Source organism: Oncorhynchus masou, unplaced genomic scaffold (assembly GCF_036934945.1).
Source record: "Oncorhynchus masou masou isolate Uvic2021 unplaced genomic scaffold, UVic_Omas_1.1 unplaced_scaffold_1218, whole genome shotgun sequence".
In the NCBI taxonomy this organism is placed as follows: Eukaryota; Metazoa; Chordata; class Actinopteri; order Salmoniformes; family Salmonidae; genus Oncorhynchus; species Oncorhynchus masou.
Genome location: NW_027001976.1, coordinates 157,318 through 175,017, shown reverse-complemented (window position 1 = coordinate 175,017; position 17,700 = coordinate 157,318). Strand labels below are relative to the sequence as shown.

General features: G+C 52.8%; 1 protein-coding gene across 2 annotated transcripts; it reads right to left on the bottom strand.

Moving 5' to 3' along the window:
* Positions 1-1,574: 1,574 nt before the first annotated feature.
* LOC135529963 (tripartite motif-containing protein 16-like) lies at positions 1,575-17,700 on the bottom strand. 2 transcript variants are annotated; one of them, XM_064958363.1, is made up of 7 exons: positions 17,027-17,700; positions 16,497-16,592; positions 12,679-12,912; positions 3,522-3,530; positions 2,364-2,538; positions 2,179-2,238; positions 1,575-1,947 (listed from the first exon to the last, which is right to left on the bottom strand). In XM_064958363.1, exons 1-7 carry the CDS (start codon positions 17,621-17,623, stop codon positions 1,658-1,660), a joined length of 1,461 nt encoding a protein of 486 aa, XP_064814435.1. In that variant the 5' UTR covers positions 17,624-17,700; the 3' UTR covers positions 1,575-1,657. The 2 variants fall into 2 exon arrangements, with proteins under 2 accessions (XP_064814435.1, XP_064814436.1); XM_064958364.1 differs by lacking the exon at positions 3,522-3,530 and having other exon boundaries at positions 2,364-2,523.

The following is a 17,700-nucleotide window of genomic DNA, read 5'->3' as shown; positions in this document are numbered from 1 at the left end:
AGGTGGACCAGTGATGTTTTCCTCTCAGTGGGGAGACTTGCCCTTCCATTTGACACACCTTTACCTGATGAGATCATACAAGACGTTACAGGCTGATTGCACGTGGAAACAGACATGTTTCAAAATAATTTTGAAAACTTAATAAGCAGTGGTTGAATGAGTTAGTTGTAATGGAACCAATAGAAAAGTCCTAAAAGTACAAACAAAGATCATACAAGACGTTACAGGCTTATTGCATGTGGTAACAGATGTGTTCAAATACTATTTAAAATAATATTGAAAACTTCATGAGCAATGGTCCATAGGGGTTTACTGCCCCCTGCTGGAGACTGGAGCACACTGCAGTCCCTTTCAGGTCCATAGGGTTTTACTGCCCCCTGCTGGAGACTGGAGCACACTGCAGTCCCTTTAGGGTCCATAGGGTTTTACTGCCCCCTGATGGAGACTGGAGCACACTGCAGTCCCTTTCAGGTCCATAGGGTTTTACTGCCCCCTGCTGGAGACTGGAGCACACTGCAGTCCCTTCCAGGTCCATAGAGGTTTAGTGCACTACGTAGGGAATAGGGAACCATTTGGAACAGAGACAGTAATTCCCCTGAACATCTTCCTCTTCCTCATCTGGTTTCTTGAACAGCCCTACACTCCTCCCCTCTTCCTCCTCCCCTCATTCTATTCTATCAGCCACACCACTAGCTCACCTCCAGACAATACATTTACAAGTTAAAGACACACCTTGGAATAAATAAAGGAAAACTATTACTAGATGAAGTTGAGTGTTTTTTATTATTTCCCATCACCATAAATCATATTTAATCACTGAACAGTAGCAGACCTAACTTCATCTGTTCCTGACTCTGGATAGTGGATTAAAAAGACCATCAATCTCCAATGATATTAAAGTACTATTCTGAACATTACTGATATACTGAGTGGCAAGTCAAGATATCTGCTGGTTTTATTGTTTGGTCAACAGCACCACCTGCTGGACAGGTTTAATGTTGCTGGACTGAGCAGTATGGGAGGATGAAAGATGACACATTTAGGGCCGGTTTCCTGGACATCTACATTGAACATACTGTTTAGTCCAGGACTAGGATTCATCTGTGTCTGGGAAACCAGACCATATAGTTTAGTAGAAAGGAAGTGATACCAGCTTGTAGTGGGCTGACTAGTCCTGAATTGTCCTTTAGTTCCTGGACCATTTTCCATGCAGCTCCAGGTGACAGAGAACACATCAATTAGGACCGAGCCAACAAGCTGATCAATGATACTGAGGAGAATTACATAGAGACAGAGAACCAACTGAGAAAACATATCAATGGTTCTGAATGACAACCAATATACATCAACACCAGACATCATGATTCATGGAAATGTACAATATTAAAACATTGGATTGAATTTTAATTAGTAACAAATCAGTTTACAGTTTAACCAGCTCAGCAGAACCATTATAATCATAGACCAAACCCAGGATAGAGGGGCTGAGTGAATGTGGTCTGGACTCTGTGGAGGAGGGTCATTGTGTCAGAGACACTGTAGAAGGACAGAGTACCTGCCTTGTGATCCAGGTACACTCCTACTCTGGAGGACTGAGGGCCTGATACTTTAGTCACAACATGATTGTGTCTGAAACAATAACCATCACTAGAGCACTTTAAACTCCAGGACTTGTTATTGTATCCAAATCCACCATCATTACCTCTCCCTGTTCTGCTGATGTCTTTATATGAGACTGCTGTATAAACACCACCAGTCCACTCCACCTCCCAGTAACAGCGTCCAGACAGACCCTCTCTACACAGAACCTGCCTGTAGTTGGTGAATCTGTCTGGATGGACAGGATATGGTTGGACTTGGTCTGTGTAAAGGTCACCTTTCTGTTCCCTTCAGACAGAGAGAGGTGTGTGTGTGCTGTGTTTGGGTCCAGTGTGAGCTGACAGGAATCTGGGAGAAGAGCAGAGACCAACGAGGGGAGTCAGAACAATAAGTTAAGTCAGATACTGTATCTCCCCTGTCTTTGATTAGAGCACAGCAGAGATCAAATCAGAGAAATATGAGGAGTCAGATAGAGACCCAGTCTTTGATTAGATCTACTATTGCTATATATTTCTAGAGGGATTGTTAGGAGTGTCAGTAAAAAGAGACTGTTAGTTACTTCACAATAAAGAGACTCACATTGTAACAACTGTTCTCTGGTCTTGGGCTCTGGAGGCAGTACAACATCCACTATATTCACTACAGACACACAAACACATTGACAGAGAGAGGGAATGTTATCATCAGACCATATTCCACATGTATATGACTAGTAGGGAACTTTCAATGGTCTAAAGTTGATGTTCTTATTGTTTTCAACACACCTGTAGTGGAGATCTTGGTCCATTCTCCTTTAAGGAAGTCTTCTAGTTTCTCTCTCAGTTCAGACACAGTCTGACTCACATCTCCAAAGTACTGAAGAGGACGGACAACGATGCTGGGTAAGTCTGAAGATACACTGATACTGGAGAGAGACTGATACCTCTGGAGAGAGAGAGAGAGAGAGAGAGACTGATACCTCTGGAGAGAGAGAGAGAGAGAGAGAGAGAGAGAGATACCTCTGGAGAGAGAGAGAGAGAGAGAGAGAGAGACTGATACCTCTGGAGAGAGAGAGAGAGAGAGAGAGAGAGAGAGAGAGAGAGAGAGAGAGAGAGGAGAGAGAGAGACTGATACCTCTGGAGAGAGAGAGAGAGAGAGAGAGAGACTGATACCTCTGGAGAGAGAGAGAGACTGATACCTCTGGAGAGAGAGAGAGAGAGAGAGAGACTGATACCTCTGGAGAGAGAGAGAGAGAGAGAGAGACTGATACCTCTGGAGAGAGAGAGAGAGAGAGACTGATACCTCTGGAGAGAGAGAGAGAGAGAGAGACTGATACCTCTGGAGAGAGAGAGAGAGAGAGAGAGAGGGACAGAGAGAGAGAGAGGGGGGGACGGACAGAGAGAGAGAGAGACAGGGGGACGGACAGAGAGAGAGAGAGAGGGGGACTGACAGAGAGAGAGAGAGGGGGGGACGGACAGAGAGAGAGAGAGAGGGGGACGGACAGAGAGAGAGAGAGGGACGGACAGAGGGGGGACGGACAGAGAGAGAGAGAGGGGGGGACGGACAGAGAGAGAGAGAGGGGGAGGACAGAGAGAGAGAGATACCGGACAGAGAGAGAGAGAGGGGGGACGGACAGAGAGAGAGAGAGACAGGGGACGGACAGAGAGAGAGAGACGGACAGAGAGAGAGAGAGAGGGACGGACAGAGAGAGAGAGAGAGAGAGAGAGAGGGACGGACAGAGAGAGAGAGAGAGAGGGACGGACAGAGAGAGAGAGAGAGGGACGGACAGAGAGAGAGAGAGAGGGGGACGGACAGAGAGAGAGAGAGAGAGGGGACGGACAGAGAGAGAGAGAGAGAGACGGACAGAGAGAGAGAGAGAGGGGACAGAGAGAGAGAGAGAGAGGGACTGACAGAGAGAGAGACGGAGAGAGAGAGAGAGAGGACTGATACCTCTGGAGGAGAGAGAGAGAGAGATACCTCTAGAGAGAGAGAGAGGGGACGGACAGAGAGAGAGAGAGAGAGAGAGAGAGGGGGACGGACGAGACAGAGAGGAGAGAGAGAGAGGGGGACGGACAGAGAGAGAGAGGGGGGAGGACAGACGGACAGAGAGAGAGAGAGGGACGGACAGAGAGAGAGAGAGGGGGGGGACGGACAGAGAGAGAGAGAGGGGGGACAGAGAGAGAGAGAGACGGACAGAGAGAGGAGGGGGACGGACAGAGAGAGAGAGGACGGACAGAGAGAGGACAGACAGAGAGAGGACAGAGGACAGAGAGAGAGAGAGGGGGGACGGACAGAGAGAGAGAGAGAGGGGGACGGACAGAGAGAGAGAGAGAGGGGGACGGACAGAGAGAGAGAGAGAGGGGGACGGACAGAGAGAGAGAGAGAGAGGACGGACAGAGAGAGAGAGGACAGAGAGAGGACGGACAGACGGACAGAGAGAGAGAGAGAGAGGGACGGACAGAGAGAGAGAGGGAGGGGGGACGGACAGAGAGAGAGAGAGAGAGGGACGGACAGAGAGAGAGAGAGGAGGGGGACGGACAGAGAGAGAGAGAGAGGGGGACGGACAGAGAGAGAGAGAGAGGGGGACGGACAGAGAGAGAGAGGGGGACGGACAGAGAGAGAGAGAGGGGGGACGGACAGAGAGAGAGAGAGGGGGACGGACAGAGAGAGAGAGAGGGGACGGACAGAGAGAGAGAGGGGGACGGACAGAGGAGACACAGAGGACAGGAGAGAGAGAGAGAGAGGGGGACGGACAGAGAGAGAGAGAGAGAGGGGACAGAGAGGACAGAGAGAGAGAGGACAGAGAGAGAGAGAGAGGGGGACGGACAGAGAGAGAGAGAGGGGGACGGACAGAGAGAGAGAGAGGGGGGACGGACAGAGAGAGAGAGGGGGACGGACAGAGAGAGAGAGAGGGGGACGGACAGAGAGAGGACAGAGAGGGGGACGGGACAGGACAGAGAGAGGGGGGGGACGGACAGAGAGAGAGAGAGGGGACGGACAGAGAGAGAGAGGGGGACGGACAGAGAGAGAGAGAGAGAGGGGACGGACAGAGAGAGAGAGAGAGAGGGGGACAGGACAGAGAGAGAGAGAGAGAGAGAGGGGACGGACAGAGAGAGAGAGAGAGGGGACGGACAGAGAGAGAGACAGAGAGAGAGGGGGACGGACAGAGAGAGAGAGAGAGAGAGAGGGACGGACAGAGAGAGAGAGAGGGACGGACAGAGACGGACAGAGAGAGAGAGGGGGGACGGACAGAGAGAGAGAGAGAGGGAGACGGACAGAGAGAGAGAGAGAGAGGGGGACGGACAGAGAGAGAGAGAGAGAGGGGGACGGACAGAGAGAGAGAGAGGGGGACGGACAGAGAGAGAGAGAGAGGACAGGGACGGACAGAGAGAGAGAGGGGACGGACAGAGAGAGAGAGGGGGACGGACAGAGAGAGAGGGGGACGGACAGAGAGAGAGAGAGGGACGGACAGAGAGAGAGAGAGGGGGACGGACAGAGAGAGAGAGAGGGACGGACAGAGAGAGAGAGAGGGACGGACAGAGAGAGAGGAGGGACGGACAGAGAGAGGGACGGACAGAGAGAGAGAGGGACGGAGACTGACAGAGAGAGAGAGAGAGAGACGAGACAGATAAGAGAGATACAGAGGGAAGGACAGAGAGAGAGAGAGGACGGACAGAGAGAGAGAGGGGGACGGACAGAGAGAGAGAGGGGGACGGACAGAGAGAGAGAGGGACGGACAGAGAGAGAGAGGGACGGACAGAGAGAGAGAGGGACGGACAGAGAGAGAGAGGGACGGAGACTGACAACTCTGGAGAGAGAGAGATAAGAGAGGGAAGGACAGAGAGAGAGGAACGGACAGAGAGAGAGAGGGGGACGGACAGAGAGAGAGAGGGGGACGGACAGAGAGAGAGAGAGGGGGACGGACAGAGAGAGAGAGAGACGGACAGAGAGAGAGAGGGGGACGGACAGAGAGAGAGGGACGGACAGAGAGAGAGAGGGGGGACGGACAGAGAGAGAGGGGCGGACAGAGAGAGAGAGGGACGGACAGAGAGAGAGAGAGGGGGACGGACAGAGAGAGAGACGGACGGACAGAGAGAGAGAGAGGGACGGACAGAGAGAGAGAGGGGACGGACAGAGAGAGAGAGGGACGGACAGAGAGAGAGAGGGACAGACAGAGAGAGAGAGGGACGGACAGAGAGAGAGGGGACGGACAGAGAGAGAGAGGGACGGACAGAGAGAGAGAGAGGGGACGGACAGAGAGAGAGAGACAGACGGACAGAGAGAGGGACGGACAGGACAGAGAGAGAGGGACGGACAGAGAGAGAGACAGAGAGAGGGACGGACAGAGAGAGAGAGAGGGGACGGACAGAGAGAGAGAGGGGGACGGACAGAGAGAGAGAGGGGGACGGACAGACAGAGAGAGAGGGGGACGGACAGAGAGAGAGAGGGGGACGGACAGAGAGAGAGAGGGGGACGGACAGAGAGAGAGAGGGGGACGGACAGAGAGAGACAGAGGGGGACGGACAGAGAGAGAGAGGGGGACGGACAGAGAGAGGGGACAGAGAGAGAGAGGGGGACGGACAGAGAGAGGACAGAGGGGAGAGGGACAGACAGAGAGAGAGGGGACGGACAGAGAGAGAGAGGGGGACGGACAGAGAGAGAGAGGGGGACGGACAGAGAGAGAGAGGGGACGGACAGAGAGAGAGAGGGGGACGGACAGAGAGAGAGAGGAGAGGGACGGACAGAGAGAGAGAGGGGGGACAGGACAGAGAGAGAGAGAGGGGACGGACAGAGAGAGAGAGGGGGGACGGACAGAGAGAGAGAGACAGAGAGGGGGACGGACAGAGAGAGAGAGAGGGGGACGGACAGAGAGAGAGAGAGGGGGACGGACAGAGAGAGAGAGAGGGGACGGACAGAGAGAGACAGAGAGGGGGACGGACAGAGAGAGAGGGGACGGACAGAGAGAGAGAGAGGGGGAGACGGACAGAGAGAGGGAGAGGGGGACGGACAGAGAGAGAGAGAGGGGGACGGACAGAGAGAGAGAGGGGGACACAGAGAGAGAGAGGGGGACGGACAGAGAGAGAGAGAGGGGACGGACAGAGAGAGAGGGGACGGACAGACAGAGAGAGAGAGGGACGGACAGAGAGAGAGGGGGACGGACAGAGAGAGAGAGAGAGGGACAGAGAGAGAGAGAGGGACGGACAGAGAGAGAGGAGGGACGGACAGAGAGAGAGAGGGGACGGACAGAGAGAGAGAGAGGGACGGACGGACAGAGAGAGAGGGGGACAGGACAGAGAGAGAGAGGGGGACGGACAGAGGGAGAGGACGGACAGAGAGAGAGAGAGGGGGGACGACGGACAGAGAGAGAGAGAGGGGACGGACAGAGAGAGGGACAGACAGAGAGAGGAGAGGGACAGAGAGAGAGAGAGGGACAGAGAGAGAGAGAGGGACAGACAGAGAGAGAGGGACAGAGAGGACAGGGACAGAGAGAGAGGGACGGGACAGAGAGAGAGAGGGAGGGACAGAGAGAGAGAGAGGGACAGAGAGAGAGAGAGGGACAGAGAGAGAGAGAGGGACAGAGAGAGAGAGAGGGACAGAGAGAGAGAGAGGGACAGAAAGAGAGATAGGGACAGACAGAGGGACGGACAGACAGAGGGACGGACAGACAGAGGGACGGACAGACAGAGGGACGGACAGACAGAGGGACGGACAGACAGAGGGACGGACAGACAGAGGGACGGACAGACAGACAGACAAAAAGAGAGAGAGGGACGGACAGGCAGACAGACAGACAGAGAGAGAGGGACGGACAGACAGACAGAGAGAGGGACGGACAGGCAGACAGAGAGAGAGGGACGGACAGGCAGACAGAGAGAGGGGACGGACAGGCAGACAGAGAGAGGGGACGGACAGGCAGACAGAGAGAGAGGGACGGACAGGCAGACAGAGAGAGAGGGACGGACAGGCAGACAGAGAGAGAGGGACGGACAGTCAGACAGAGAGAGAGGGACGGACAGGCAGACAGAGAGAGAGGGACGGACAGGCAGACAGAGAGAGAGGGACGGACAGGCAGACAGAGAGAGAGGACGGACAGGCAGACAGAGAGAGAGGGACGGACAGGCAGACAGAGAGAGAGGGACGGACAGACAGACAGACAGAGAGAGGGACGGACAGGCAGACAGAGAGAGAGGGACGGACAGGCAGACAGAGAGAGAGGGACGGACAGGCAGACAGAGAGAGAGGGACGGACAGGCAGACAGAGAGAGAGGGACGGACAGGCAGACAGACAGAGGGACGGACGGACAGACAGAGAGAGAGAGGACGGACAGAGACAGAGGGACGGGACGACAGACAGAGGGACGGACAGACAGAGGGACGGACAGACATACAGAGAGAGAGGACAGACGGGACAGGACAGGCAGACAGAGAGATAGGGACGGACAGGCAGACAGAGAGAGAGGGACGGAGACAGAGGGACGGACAGACAGAGGGACGGACAGACAGAGGGACGGACAGACAGACAGAGAGAGAGGGACGGACAGACAGACAGAGAGAGAGAAGGACGGACGAGAGAGAGGGACGGACAGACAGAGGGACGGACAGACAGAGGGACGGACGGACAGACAGAGGGACGGACAGACAGAGGGACGGACAGACAGACAGAGAGGGAGGGACGGACAGACAGACAGAGAGGGAGGGACGGACAGACAGAGAGGGAGGGACGGACAGACAGACAGAGAGAGAGGGACGGACAGACAGAGAGAGAGGGACGGACAGACAGACAGAGAGAGAGGGACGGACGAGAGAGAGGGACGGACAGACAGAGGGACGGACAGACAGAGGGACGGACAGACAGAGGGACGGACAGACAGACAGAGAGGGATGGACGGACAGACAGAGAGGGAGGGACAGACAGACAGACAGAGAGGGACGGACAGAGAGAGAGAGAGAGAGAGAGGGACGGACAGAGAGAGAGAGAGGGGACGGACAGAGAGAGAGAGAGGGGCGGACAGAGAGAGAGAGAGAGGGACAGAGAGAGAGAGAGGGACGGAGAGAGAGAGAGAGAGAGGGACGGACAGAGAGAGAGAGAGAGGGACGGACAGAGAGAGAGAGAGAGAGGGACGGACAGAGAGAGAGAGAGAGAGGGACGGACAGAGAGAGAGAGGGAGAGGGACAGAGAGAGAGAGAGGGACAGAGAGATAGAGAGGGACAGAGAGAGAGAGGGACAGAGAGAGAGAGGGACAGAGAGAGAGGGGGACGGACAGAGAGAGAGAGAGAGGGACACGGACAGAGAGAGAGAGAGAGGGACACGGACAGAGAGAGAGAGAGAGGGACACGGACAGAGATAGAGAGAGGGACACGGACAGAGAGAGAGAGGGACACGGACAGAGAGAGAGAGGGACACGGACAGAGAGAGAGAGGGACACGGACAGAGAGAGAGAGGGACACGGACAGAGAGAGAGAGGGACACGGACAGAGAGAGAGAGGGGGACAGAGAGAGAGAGAGGGGGACAGAGAGAGAGAGAGAGGGACGGACAGAGAGAGAGAGAGGGGGACGGACAGAGAGAGGGGGACGGACAGAGAGAGGGGGACGGACAGAGAGAGAGACAGAGAGGGACGGACAGAGACAGAGGACGGACAGAGAGAGGGGACGGACAGAGAGAGAGAGAGGGACGGACAGACAGAGAGAGAGAGAGGGGGACGGACAGAGAGAGAGAGGACAGAGAGAGAGGGGGACGGACAGAGAGAGAGAGAGAGAGAGAGAGGGGGACGGACAGAGAGAGAGGGGGACGGACAGAGAGAGAGGGGGACGGACAGACAGAGAGACAGACAGAGAGAGGACGGACAGACAGAGAGAGAGGGGGACGGACAGAGAGAGAGAGAGAGAGAGGGGGACGGACGGACAGAGAGAGAGAGACGGACAGAGACAGAGGGACGGACAGAGAGAGAGAGAGAGAGGGGGACGGACAGAGAGAGAGAGACAGAGAGAGAGGGGACGGACAGAGAGAGAGAGAGAGAGAGAGGGACGGACAGACAGAGAGAGAGAGGGGGGACGGACAGAGAGAGAGAGGGGGGACGGACAGAGAGAGAGAGGGGGGACAGGACAGAGAGAGGACAGAGAGAGACGGACAGAGAGAGAGAGAGGGGGACGGACAGAGAGAGAGAGAGGGGGACGGACAGAGAGAGAGAGAGGGGGACGGACAGAGAGAGAGAGAGAGGGGGACGGACAGAGAGAGAGAGAGAGATAGGGACGGACAGACAGAGGGACGGACAGACAGAGGGACGGACAGACAGAGGGACGGACAGACAGAGGGACGGACAGACAGAGAGAGAGGGACGGACAGGCAGACAGACAGAGGGACGGACGGACAGACAGAGAGAGAGGGACGGACAGACAGACAGAGAGAGAGGGACGGACAGACAGAGAGAGAGAGAGAGAGGGACGGACAGACAGACAGAGAGAGAGGGACGGACAGACAGACAGAGGGACGGACAGACAGACAGAGGGACGGACAGAGACAGAGGGACGGACAGACAGACAGAGAGATAGGGACGGACAGGCAGACAGAGAGATAGGGACGGACAGGCAGACAGAGGGAAGGACAGACAGAGGGACGGACAGACAGACGGACGGACAGACGGACAGACAGAGGGACGGACGGACAGACAGAGGGACGGACGGACAGACAGAGAGATAGGGACGGACAGGCAGACAGAGAGAGAGGGACGGACAGGCAGACAGAGAGAGGGACGGACAGACAGAGGGACGGACAGACAGACGGACGGACAGACAGACAGAGAGGGACGGACAGGCAGACAGACAGAGGGACGGACAGGCAGACAGACAGAGGGACGGACGGACAGACAGAGAGAGGGACGGACAGACAGACAGAGAGAGAGGGACGGACAGACAGAGAGAGAGAGAGGGACGGACAGACAGACAGAGAGAGAGGGACGGACAGACAGACAGAGGGACGGACAGACAGACAGAGGGACGGACAGACAGACAGAGTGACGGACAGACAGACAGAGGGACGGACAGAGAGACAGACAGACAGACAGAGGGACGGACGGACAGACAGAGAGATAGGGACGGACAGGCAGACAGAGAGATAGGGACGGACAGGCAGACAGAGAGATAGGGACGGACAGGCAGACAGAGGGAAGGACAGACAGAGGGACGGACAGACAGACGGAGGGACGGACGGACAGACAGAGAGATAGGGACGGACAGGCAGACAGAGAGAGGGACGGACAGAGACAGAGAGAGAGGGGCGGACGGACGAGAGAGAGGGACGGACAGACAGAGGGACGGACAGACAGAGGGACGGACAGACAGACAGAGAGGGACGGACAGACAGACAGAGAGAGACAGACAGAGAGAGAGAGGGACGGACAGAGAGAGAGAGAGGGACGGACAGGACAGACAGAGAGAGAGGACAGACAGAGAGAGAGAGAGAGAGAGGACGGACAGAGAGAGAGAGAGAGAGGGACGGACAGAGAGAGAGAGAGAGACAGACGACAGAGAGAGAGGAGACGACAGAGAGGACGGACAGACAGAGAGAGAGAGAGGGGACGGACAGAGAGAGAGAGAGGGACGGGACAGAGACAGAGAGAGGAGGGACGGACAGAGAGAGAGAGAGAGGGACAGACAGAGAGAGAGAGGACGGACAGAGAGAGAGAGGGGGCGGACAGAGAGAGAGAGAGAGGGGACAGACAGAGAGAGAGAGAGGGGGGACAGAGAGAGAGAGAGAGGGACAGAGAGAGAGAGAGGGACAGAGAGAGAGAGAGAGAGGGGCGGACAGAGAGAGAGAGAGAGGGGCGGACAGAGAGAGAGAGAGAGGGGCGGACAGAGAGAGAGAGAGAGGGGGCGGACAGAGACAGAGAGAGGGGCGGACAGACAGAGAGAGAGGCGGACAGAGAGAGAGAGGGGCGGACAGAGAGAGAGGGGGGACGGACACAGACAGAGGGACGGACAGAGGACAGACAGAGAGATAGGGACGGACAGGCAGAGAGATAGGGACGGACAGGCAGACAGAGATAGGGACGGACAGGCAGACAGAGAGAGGGACGGACGAGAGAGAGGGACGGACAGACAGAGGGACGGACAGACAGAGGGACGGACAGACAGACAGAGAGGAATGGACGGACAGACAGAGAGAGAGGGAGGGGACAGACAGACAGAGAGAGAGAGGGACGGACAGACAGAGAGACGGACAGACAGACAGAGAGAGAGAGAGAGACGGACAGAGAGAGAGAGAGAGAGAGGGACGGACAGAGAGAGAGAGAGAGAGGACAGACAGACAGAGAGAGAGAGAGAGAGAGAGGGACGGACAGAGAGAGAGAGAGGAGAGAGAGAGAGACGACAGAGAGAGAGAGAGAGAGAGGGACGGACAGAGAGAGAGAGAGAGAGGGCGGACAGAGAGAGAGAGAGGGGCGGACAGAGAGAGAGAGAGAGAGGCGGACAGAGAGAGAGAGAGGGACAGAGGACAGAGAGAGAGAGAGGGACAGAGAGAGAGAGAGAGGGGGCGGACAGAGAGAGAGAGAGGGGGACGGACAGAGAGACAGAGAGAGGCTTGAGACAGACAGAGAGAGAGGCGACGACAGAGAGAGACAGAGAGGGGAGGACAGAGAGAGAGAGACAGGAGAGACAGAGAGAGAGAGAGGGGAGGGACAGAGAGAGAGAGAGGGGGGCGGACAGAGAGAGAGAGAGGGGGCGGACAGAGAGAGAGAGAGGGGACGGACAGAGAGAGAGAGAGGGGGGACGGACAGAGAGAGAGAGGGGCGGGACAGACAGAGAGAGAGAGGGGGACGGACAGAGAGAGAGAGGGGGACGGACAGAGAGAGAGAGAGGGACGGACAGAGAGAGAGAGAGGGACGGACAGAGAGAGAGAGGGGGACGGACAGAGAGAGAGAGAGGGGACGGACAGAGAGAGAGAGAGGGACGGACAGAGAGAGAGAGGGGGACGGACAGAGAGAGAGAGGGGGACGGACAGAGAGAGAGAGAGGGACGGACAGAGAGAGAGAGAGAGGGACGGACAGAGAGACATTTCCCATGAAGTTAATTTCATATCACATGTAACAAGACAGTTTAGTTACCTGGAGGAAATGGATGTGATCCTCTGTGTGTGAGAGCTGCTCCAGCTCAGTGCTTCTCTTCCTCAGCTCAGCGATCTCCTGCTTCAGTTGCTCCAGGAGTCCTTCAGCTTGACTCACTTGAGCCTTCTCTTGGGCTCTGATCAGCTCCTTCACCTCAGAGCTCCTTCTCTCAATGGAGCGGATCAGCTCAGTAAAGATCTGATCACTGTCCTCCACTGCTGACTGTGCAGAGCGCTGGAGACAGAGAGAGACAGAGAGACAGACAGAGAGAGACAGAGAGAGACAGAGAGAGACAGAGAGAGAGATAGGACAGACAGGTACAGAACACCAGTCAGAACTCTGCTCTCCAGGTCCACCAGGCCTTGTTCTCCCTCCTCTTGGTCCTGCTCTACTCTCCTCCCTCCTGGACAGGACAGACAGGTACAGAACACCTCTTGGTCCTGCTCTACTCTCCTCCCTCCTGGACAGACAGGTACAGAACACCTCTTGGTCCTGCTCTACTCTCCTCCCTCCTGGACAGACAGGTACAGAACACCTCTTGGTCCTGCTCTACTCTCCTCCCTCCTGGACAGACAGGTACAGAACACCTCTTGGTCCTGCTCTACTCTCCTCCCTCCTGGACAGACAGGTACAGAACACCTCTTGGTCCTGCTCTACTCTCCTCCCTCCTGGACAGACAGGTACAGAACACCTCTTGGTCCTGCTCTACTCTCCTCCCTCCTGGACAGACAGGTACAGAACACCTCTTGGTCCTGCTCTACTCTCCTCCCTCCTGGACAGACAGGTACAGAACACCTCTTGGTCCTGCTCTACTCTCCTCCCTCCTGGACAGACAGGTACAGAACACCTCTTGGTCCTGCTCTACTCTCCTCCCTCCTGGACAGACAGGTACAGAACACCAACTCCCTCTTGGTATATCATATATATCTCATATCATCATTCAGAACTTTAAGCATATCTTTGGGAGGAGGTCCAGCCTGTTTGACAAAGATAAACAAAGATTTTTTTTGTGCCAATTTTTGCTTACAAAATAATCAAATGTAATGTTTTTTAACAAAAACTCTACATGGACAGCAGAAAGCTGTGATCAATTAAATACAACGTTAACTAGATATTATCTGTGTCATTTATAGCCTGGCACAGATAGTAAAACTACATTAAATACAACGTTAACTAGATATTATCTGTGTCATTTATAGCCTGGCACAGATAGTAAAACTACTGTAGCGACCCGCACAGACAGCTGTGTGTTATGTGTTCGGCTAGTAGCTGGTTGTGTTGTACTTACCAGTTCCCAGTGTTCGCGGGGTCCGACATGCCAATCAACCTGCTATCTGCCAATCACAGGAATGCCTGGGATGTTCTGATGCCGGGCATCCTGGTGGTTGGCGGAGTGGCGTGGAGGGGGCGGGGCATTGGAAGTTAAGCTTCAGCCTTTGTTCTCTCTCTGACGTCTGGGCTTCACAAGAGAAGGTCCCGATTGGCTTGTGGGGTATCTTTCATTTATTTGGCGTGAGCTCAGGCCAAACAGTAGCCTGTGTAAAGTTGCTAATAAACCGTCAATTCGTAACTCAATCCTCTGTCTGGACAATTGTTCCTTTATGATCGAGTCAGGTCATTACACTACATTAAATACAACGTTAACTAGATATCATCGCCACATAACTTATGTCGAATTTAAAAGACACCGTTACCGTTAGTAACGTCTGTTACACTGTAACTTACAGGCAGCCTCACATAAAAACCTATTGGTTAACAAAGCTTTGATTATGACCAAAGTCTATAGTAGTGAAAACTCTCTCTCTCTATTCTAACTTACCACACATTCACATCACTGCCTCGACATGAATGTGTCCTGTCAGAGCCGTTTCCTGTCCGTTAACTGTTAACAGTCTCGAGCCACAGCTTAACCAATGAGCTACAAGGAGGACTGACAGTCACGAGCGGTGCAGCAGCCTCTGCAGCAGCAGCCTCCCCGGGTCCTAGTGCCCGCCCGGTAAGACGGTTAAGATGCGATGGAACGGTTGACGGAGAGAAAATAAATCACAGAGAAAATATATTGACTGATATATTGAATTGTTTAGGGAAGCTTTAGCTTTGGTTTTAATACATTCTGAAAATACTTGAAAATAAAAATAATAGTTGCCCTCCTCAGGAACAACAAAACCCTCACAGACCAACTTCTTCTTCTATGATATAATGGAGGTCCTCAAATCTTATTTTGGGGATATGGAGGCGTCTCGTGTGGCCAATAGCCTGGGGAAATGCATAGCGCCAAATTCAAATAATACGCGATAAAACTCAAACTTTCATTAAATCACACATGCAGGGTACTCGATTAAAGCTACACTCGTTATGAATCCAGCCAACACGTCAGACTTTAAAAATGCTTTTCGGCGAAAGCATGAGAAGCTATTATCTGATAGCATGCACCCCCTGAACCACCTGAACGAGATGTAAACAAATGAATTAGCGTCGCCGGCGCTACACAAAACGCTGAAATAAAATATAAAACATGCATTACCTTTGACGAGCTTCTTTGTTGGCACTCCAATATGTCCCATAAACATCACAATTGGTCCTTTTTTCGATTAATTCCGTCCATGTTTTCCCAAAATGTCCATTTATAAAGCCCGTTTTGATCCAGAAAAAAACAGCTTTCCAAAACGCAACGTCATGACAAAACATTTCAAAAGTTGCTTAAAACTATGCCAAAATACTTCAAACTACTTTTGTAATCCAACTTTAGGTATTTTTAAACGTTAATAATCGATCAAATTGTTGACGGGGCGATCTGTATTCAATAACAGCAAGTCAACAATACATGCACGGTTTTCTCTCTTCCATAACATAATCCACAGTGTCACCTCTGCCTCTTCTTCGTTTCACCAATGATTAACTTCAACCCAAAGACTGGTGACATCCTGTGGAAGTTGTAGGAACTGTAAACTGGGCGCTATCTAATTTCCCTTGACAAAGACAATTCAGGGAACTGCCAGAGGGATTTTTGTTTTTCTGAACAGTTTTTCCTTGGGCTTTTGCCTGCTACATAAGTTCTGTTATAGTCACAGACATGATTGAACCAGTTTTAGAAACTTCAGAGTGTTTTCTATCCACACATACTAATCATATGCATATACTATAGTCCTGGCATGAGTAGCAGGAAGTTGAACAACAAAACCCACATGCTTTTTATCAAAAAGTAGAAATGCTGCACCCTATCCTTTAAGAGGTGTGGTCCACAAACCAACATTAAAACCCTCACAGACCAACTTCTTCTATGATATAATGGAGATCCTCAAACCAACGTTAAAGGTGCATGGCGCCACCTACTGTTCTGGAGTGTGTTCAATCACGGTTTACACCTTAAATCCTCCTACCCAACTCAGTTCTTCTGAGAAAATAAAAGAGTCCTACTAACTTCTAATAGACCCTCCCCATCCCCCAAATCCCTTCCAAGTGTAATGTTTACTGTTCATTTCTGATTGTTTATTTCACTTTTGTTTATTGTCTATTTCACTTGCTTTGGCAATAAACATATATTATTTCCATGCCAATAAAGCCCTATGAATTTAATTCAATTGAGAGAGAGACAGTTCCATTTTAATGTATAGGGGACATGAGTCGTCATGGTTACTCATGGTTATGTGATGAGGCAGCCCAGTTGGTTACATGAACCAGTCTATTCTCTGAAAGGGGTCCAGACAGCCTGTTCCCAACAGTGGGGTCAGTGGGATTGGATAGGGGCCCCTCTCCCTCTCTCTCTGACTGGAGGAGATAAGTGAAATGGTGTGTCTCCTCTGGTCAACAATACTCACCTTGAAAGACTCCACAGCCTGTTGGAGCTTCTTCAGCTCCTTCTCTCTCTCCTGGAATCTCTGCTGGACCTTCTGCTGACTCATCCCCAGCTGCCTCTGTGGAGAATCACTCTTCAATGAGCTATCAAGCTTTATTAGTCCAGTAGATCAATAGTATAGTAATGTGACATAGGACCCATAGAGAGGAAGGTCTACAATCCTGAGGAAGTCCCTTTACAATATTATATTATGTTGCTATGTGAATGATTATAGTTTTTATGGTAGGCCTACATGTATCAAAGAGTTGAGACTGAACTTTGGACTCATAAAATGCCATTCAGAATGATAATAGTGTTTGACTTTAGAAAATGGTGATACATTTGGAGAATCTGGGTTGACATATCTATATACTCAAGGTTTGTGTTCATATTTGTGGATCCATTTCATATTGTATATAATATAATGATCTCATATTCAAACAGATTTAGTTCCTACTGTATCTTTAATTCTTAGTTTATCAGACAGCCACCAACAAGTTGTTCTGGTCTTACCTGTTTCTCAGTCCTCTCTGCTGCAGCTGACACTGTATCATGGCCTTTATGTTCATCCATCACACACAGCAGACAGATACACTGCTGATCGGTATGACAGTAAACCTCCAGCAGTTTGTCATGATGAGAGCAGATCTTCTCCTGTAGTTGTGCGGTGGCTTTGACCAGCTTGTGCTTCTTGAAAGCAGGAGACTCATAGTGAGGTTGGAGGTGAGTCTCACAGTAAGAGGCCAGACATGCCAGACAGGACATGAGGGCTTTCTGCTTTCTGGTCCCAGTGCAGACATCACACGCCACATCTCCAGGTCCAGCATAGCACAGAGCAGGAGGGGGAGCAGCCTGGAGTCCTGTCTTCCTCAGTTTCTCCACCAGCTCAGCCAACATGTTATTTTTCCTCAGATTAGGCCTTGGAGTGAAGGTCTCTCTGCACTGAGGACAGCTATAGACCCCTTTCAGAACATCCTGATCCCAGCAGCCCTCAATACAGCTCCTACAGTAACTGTGTCCACAGGGAATAGTGACCGGCTCCTTCAGTAGATCCAGACAGACAGAACAACAGAACTGGTCCTGGTCCAGCAGAACTCCCTGTTGAGCCATTTGGACGGTTGTTCACTCTCACACAGGCAGACGACAGAGAGACTCAGATCAGTTTCGTTTCCTCAGAAGAGAGTTTG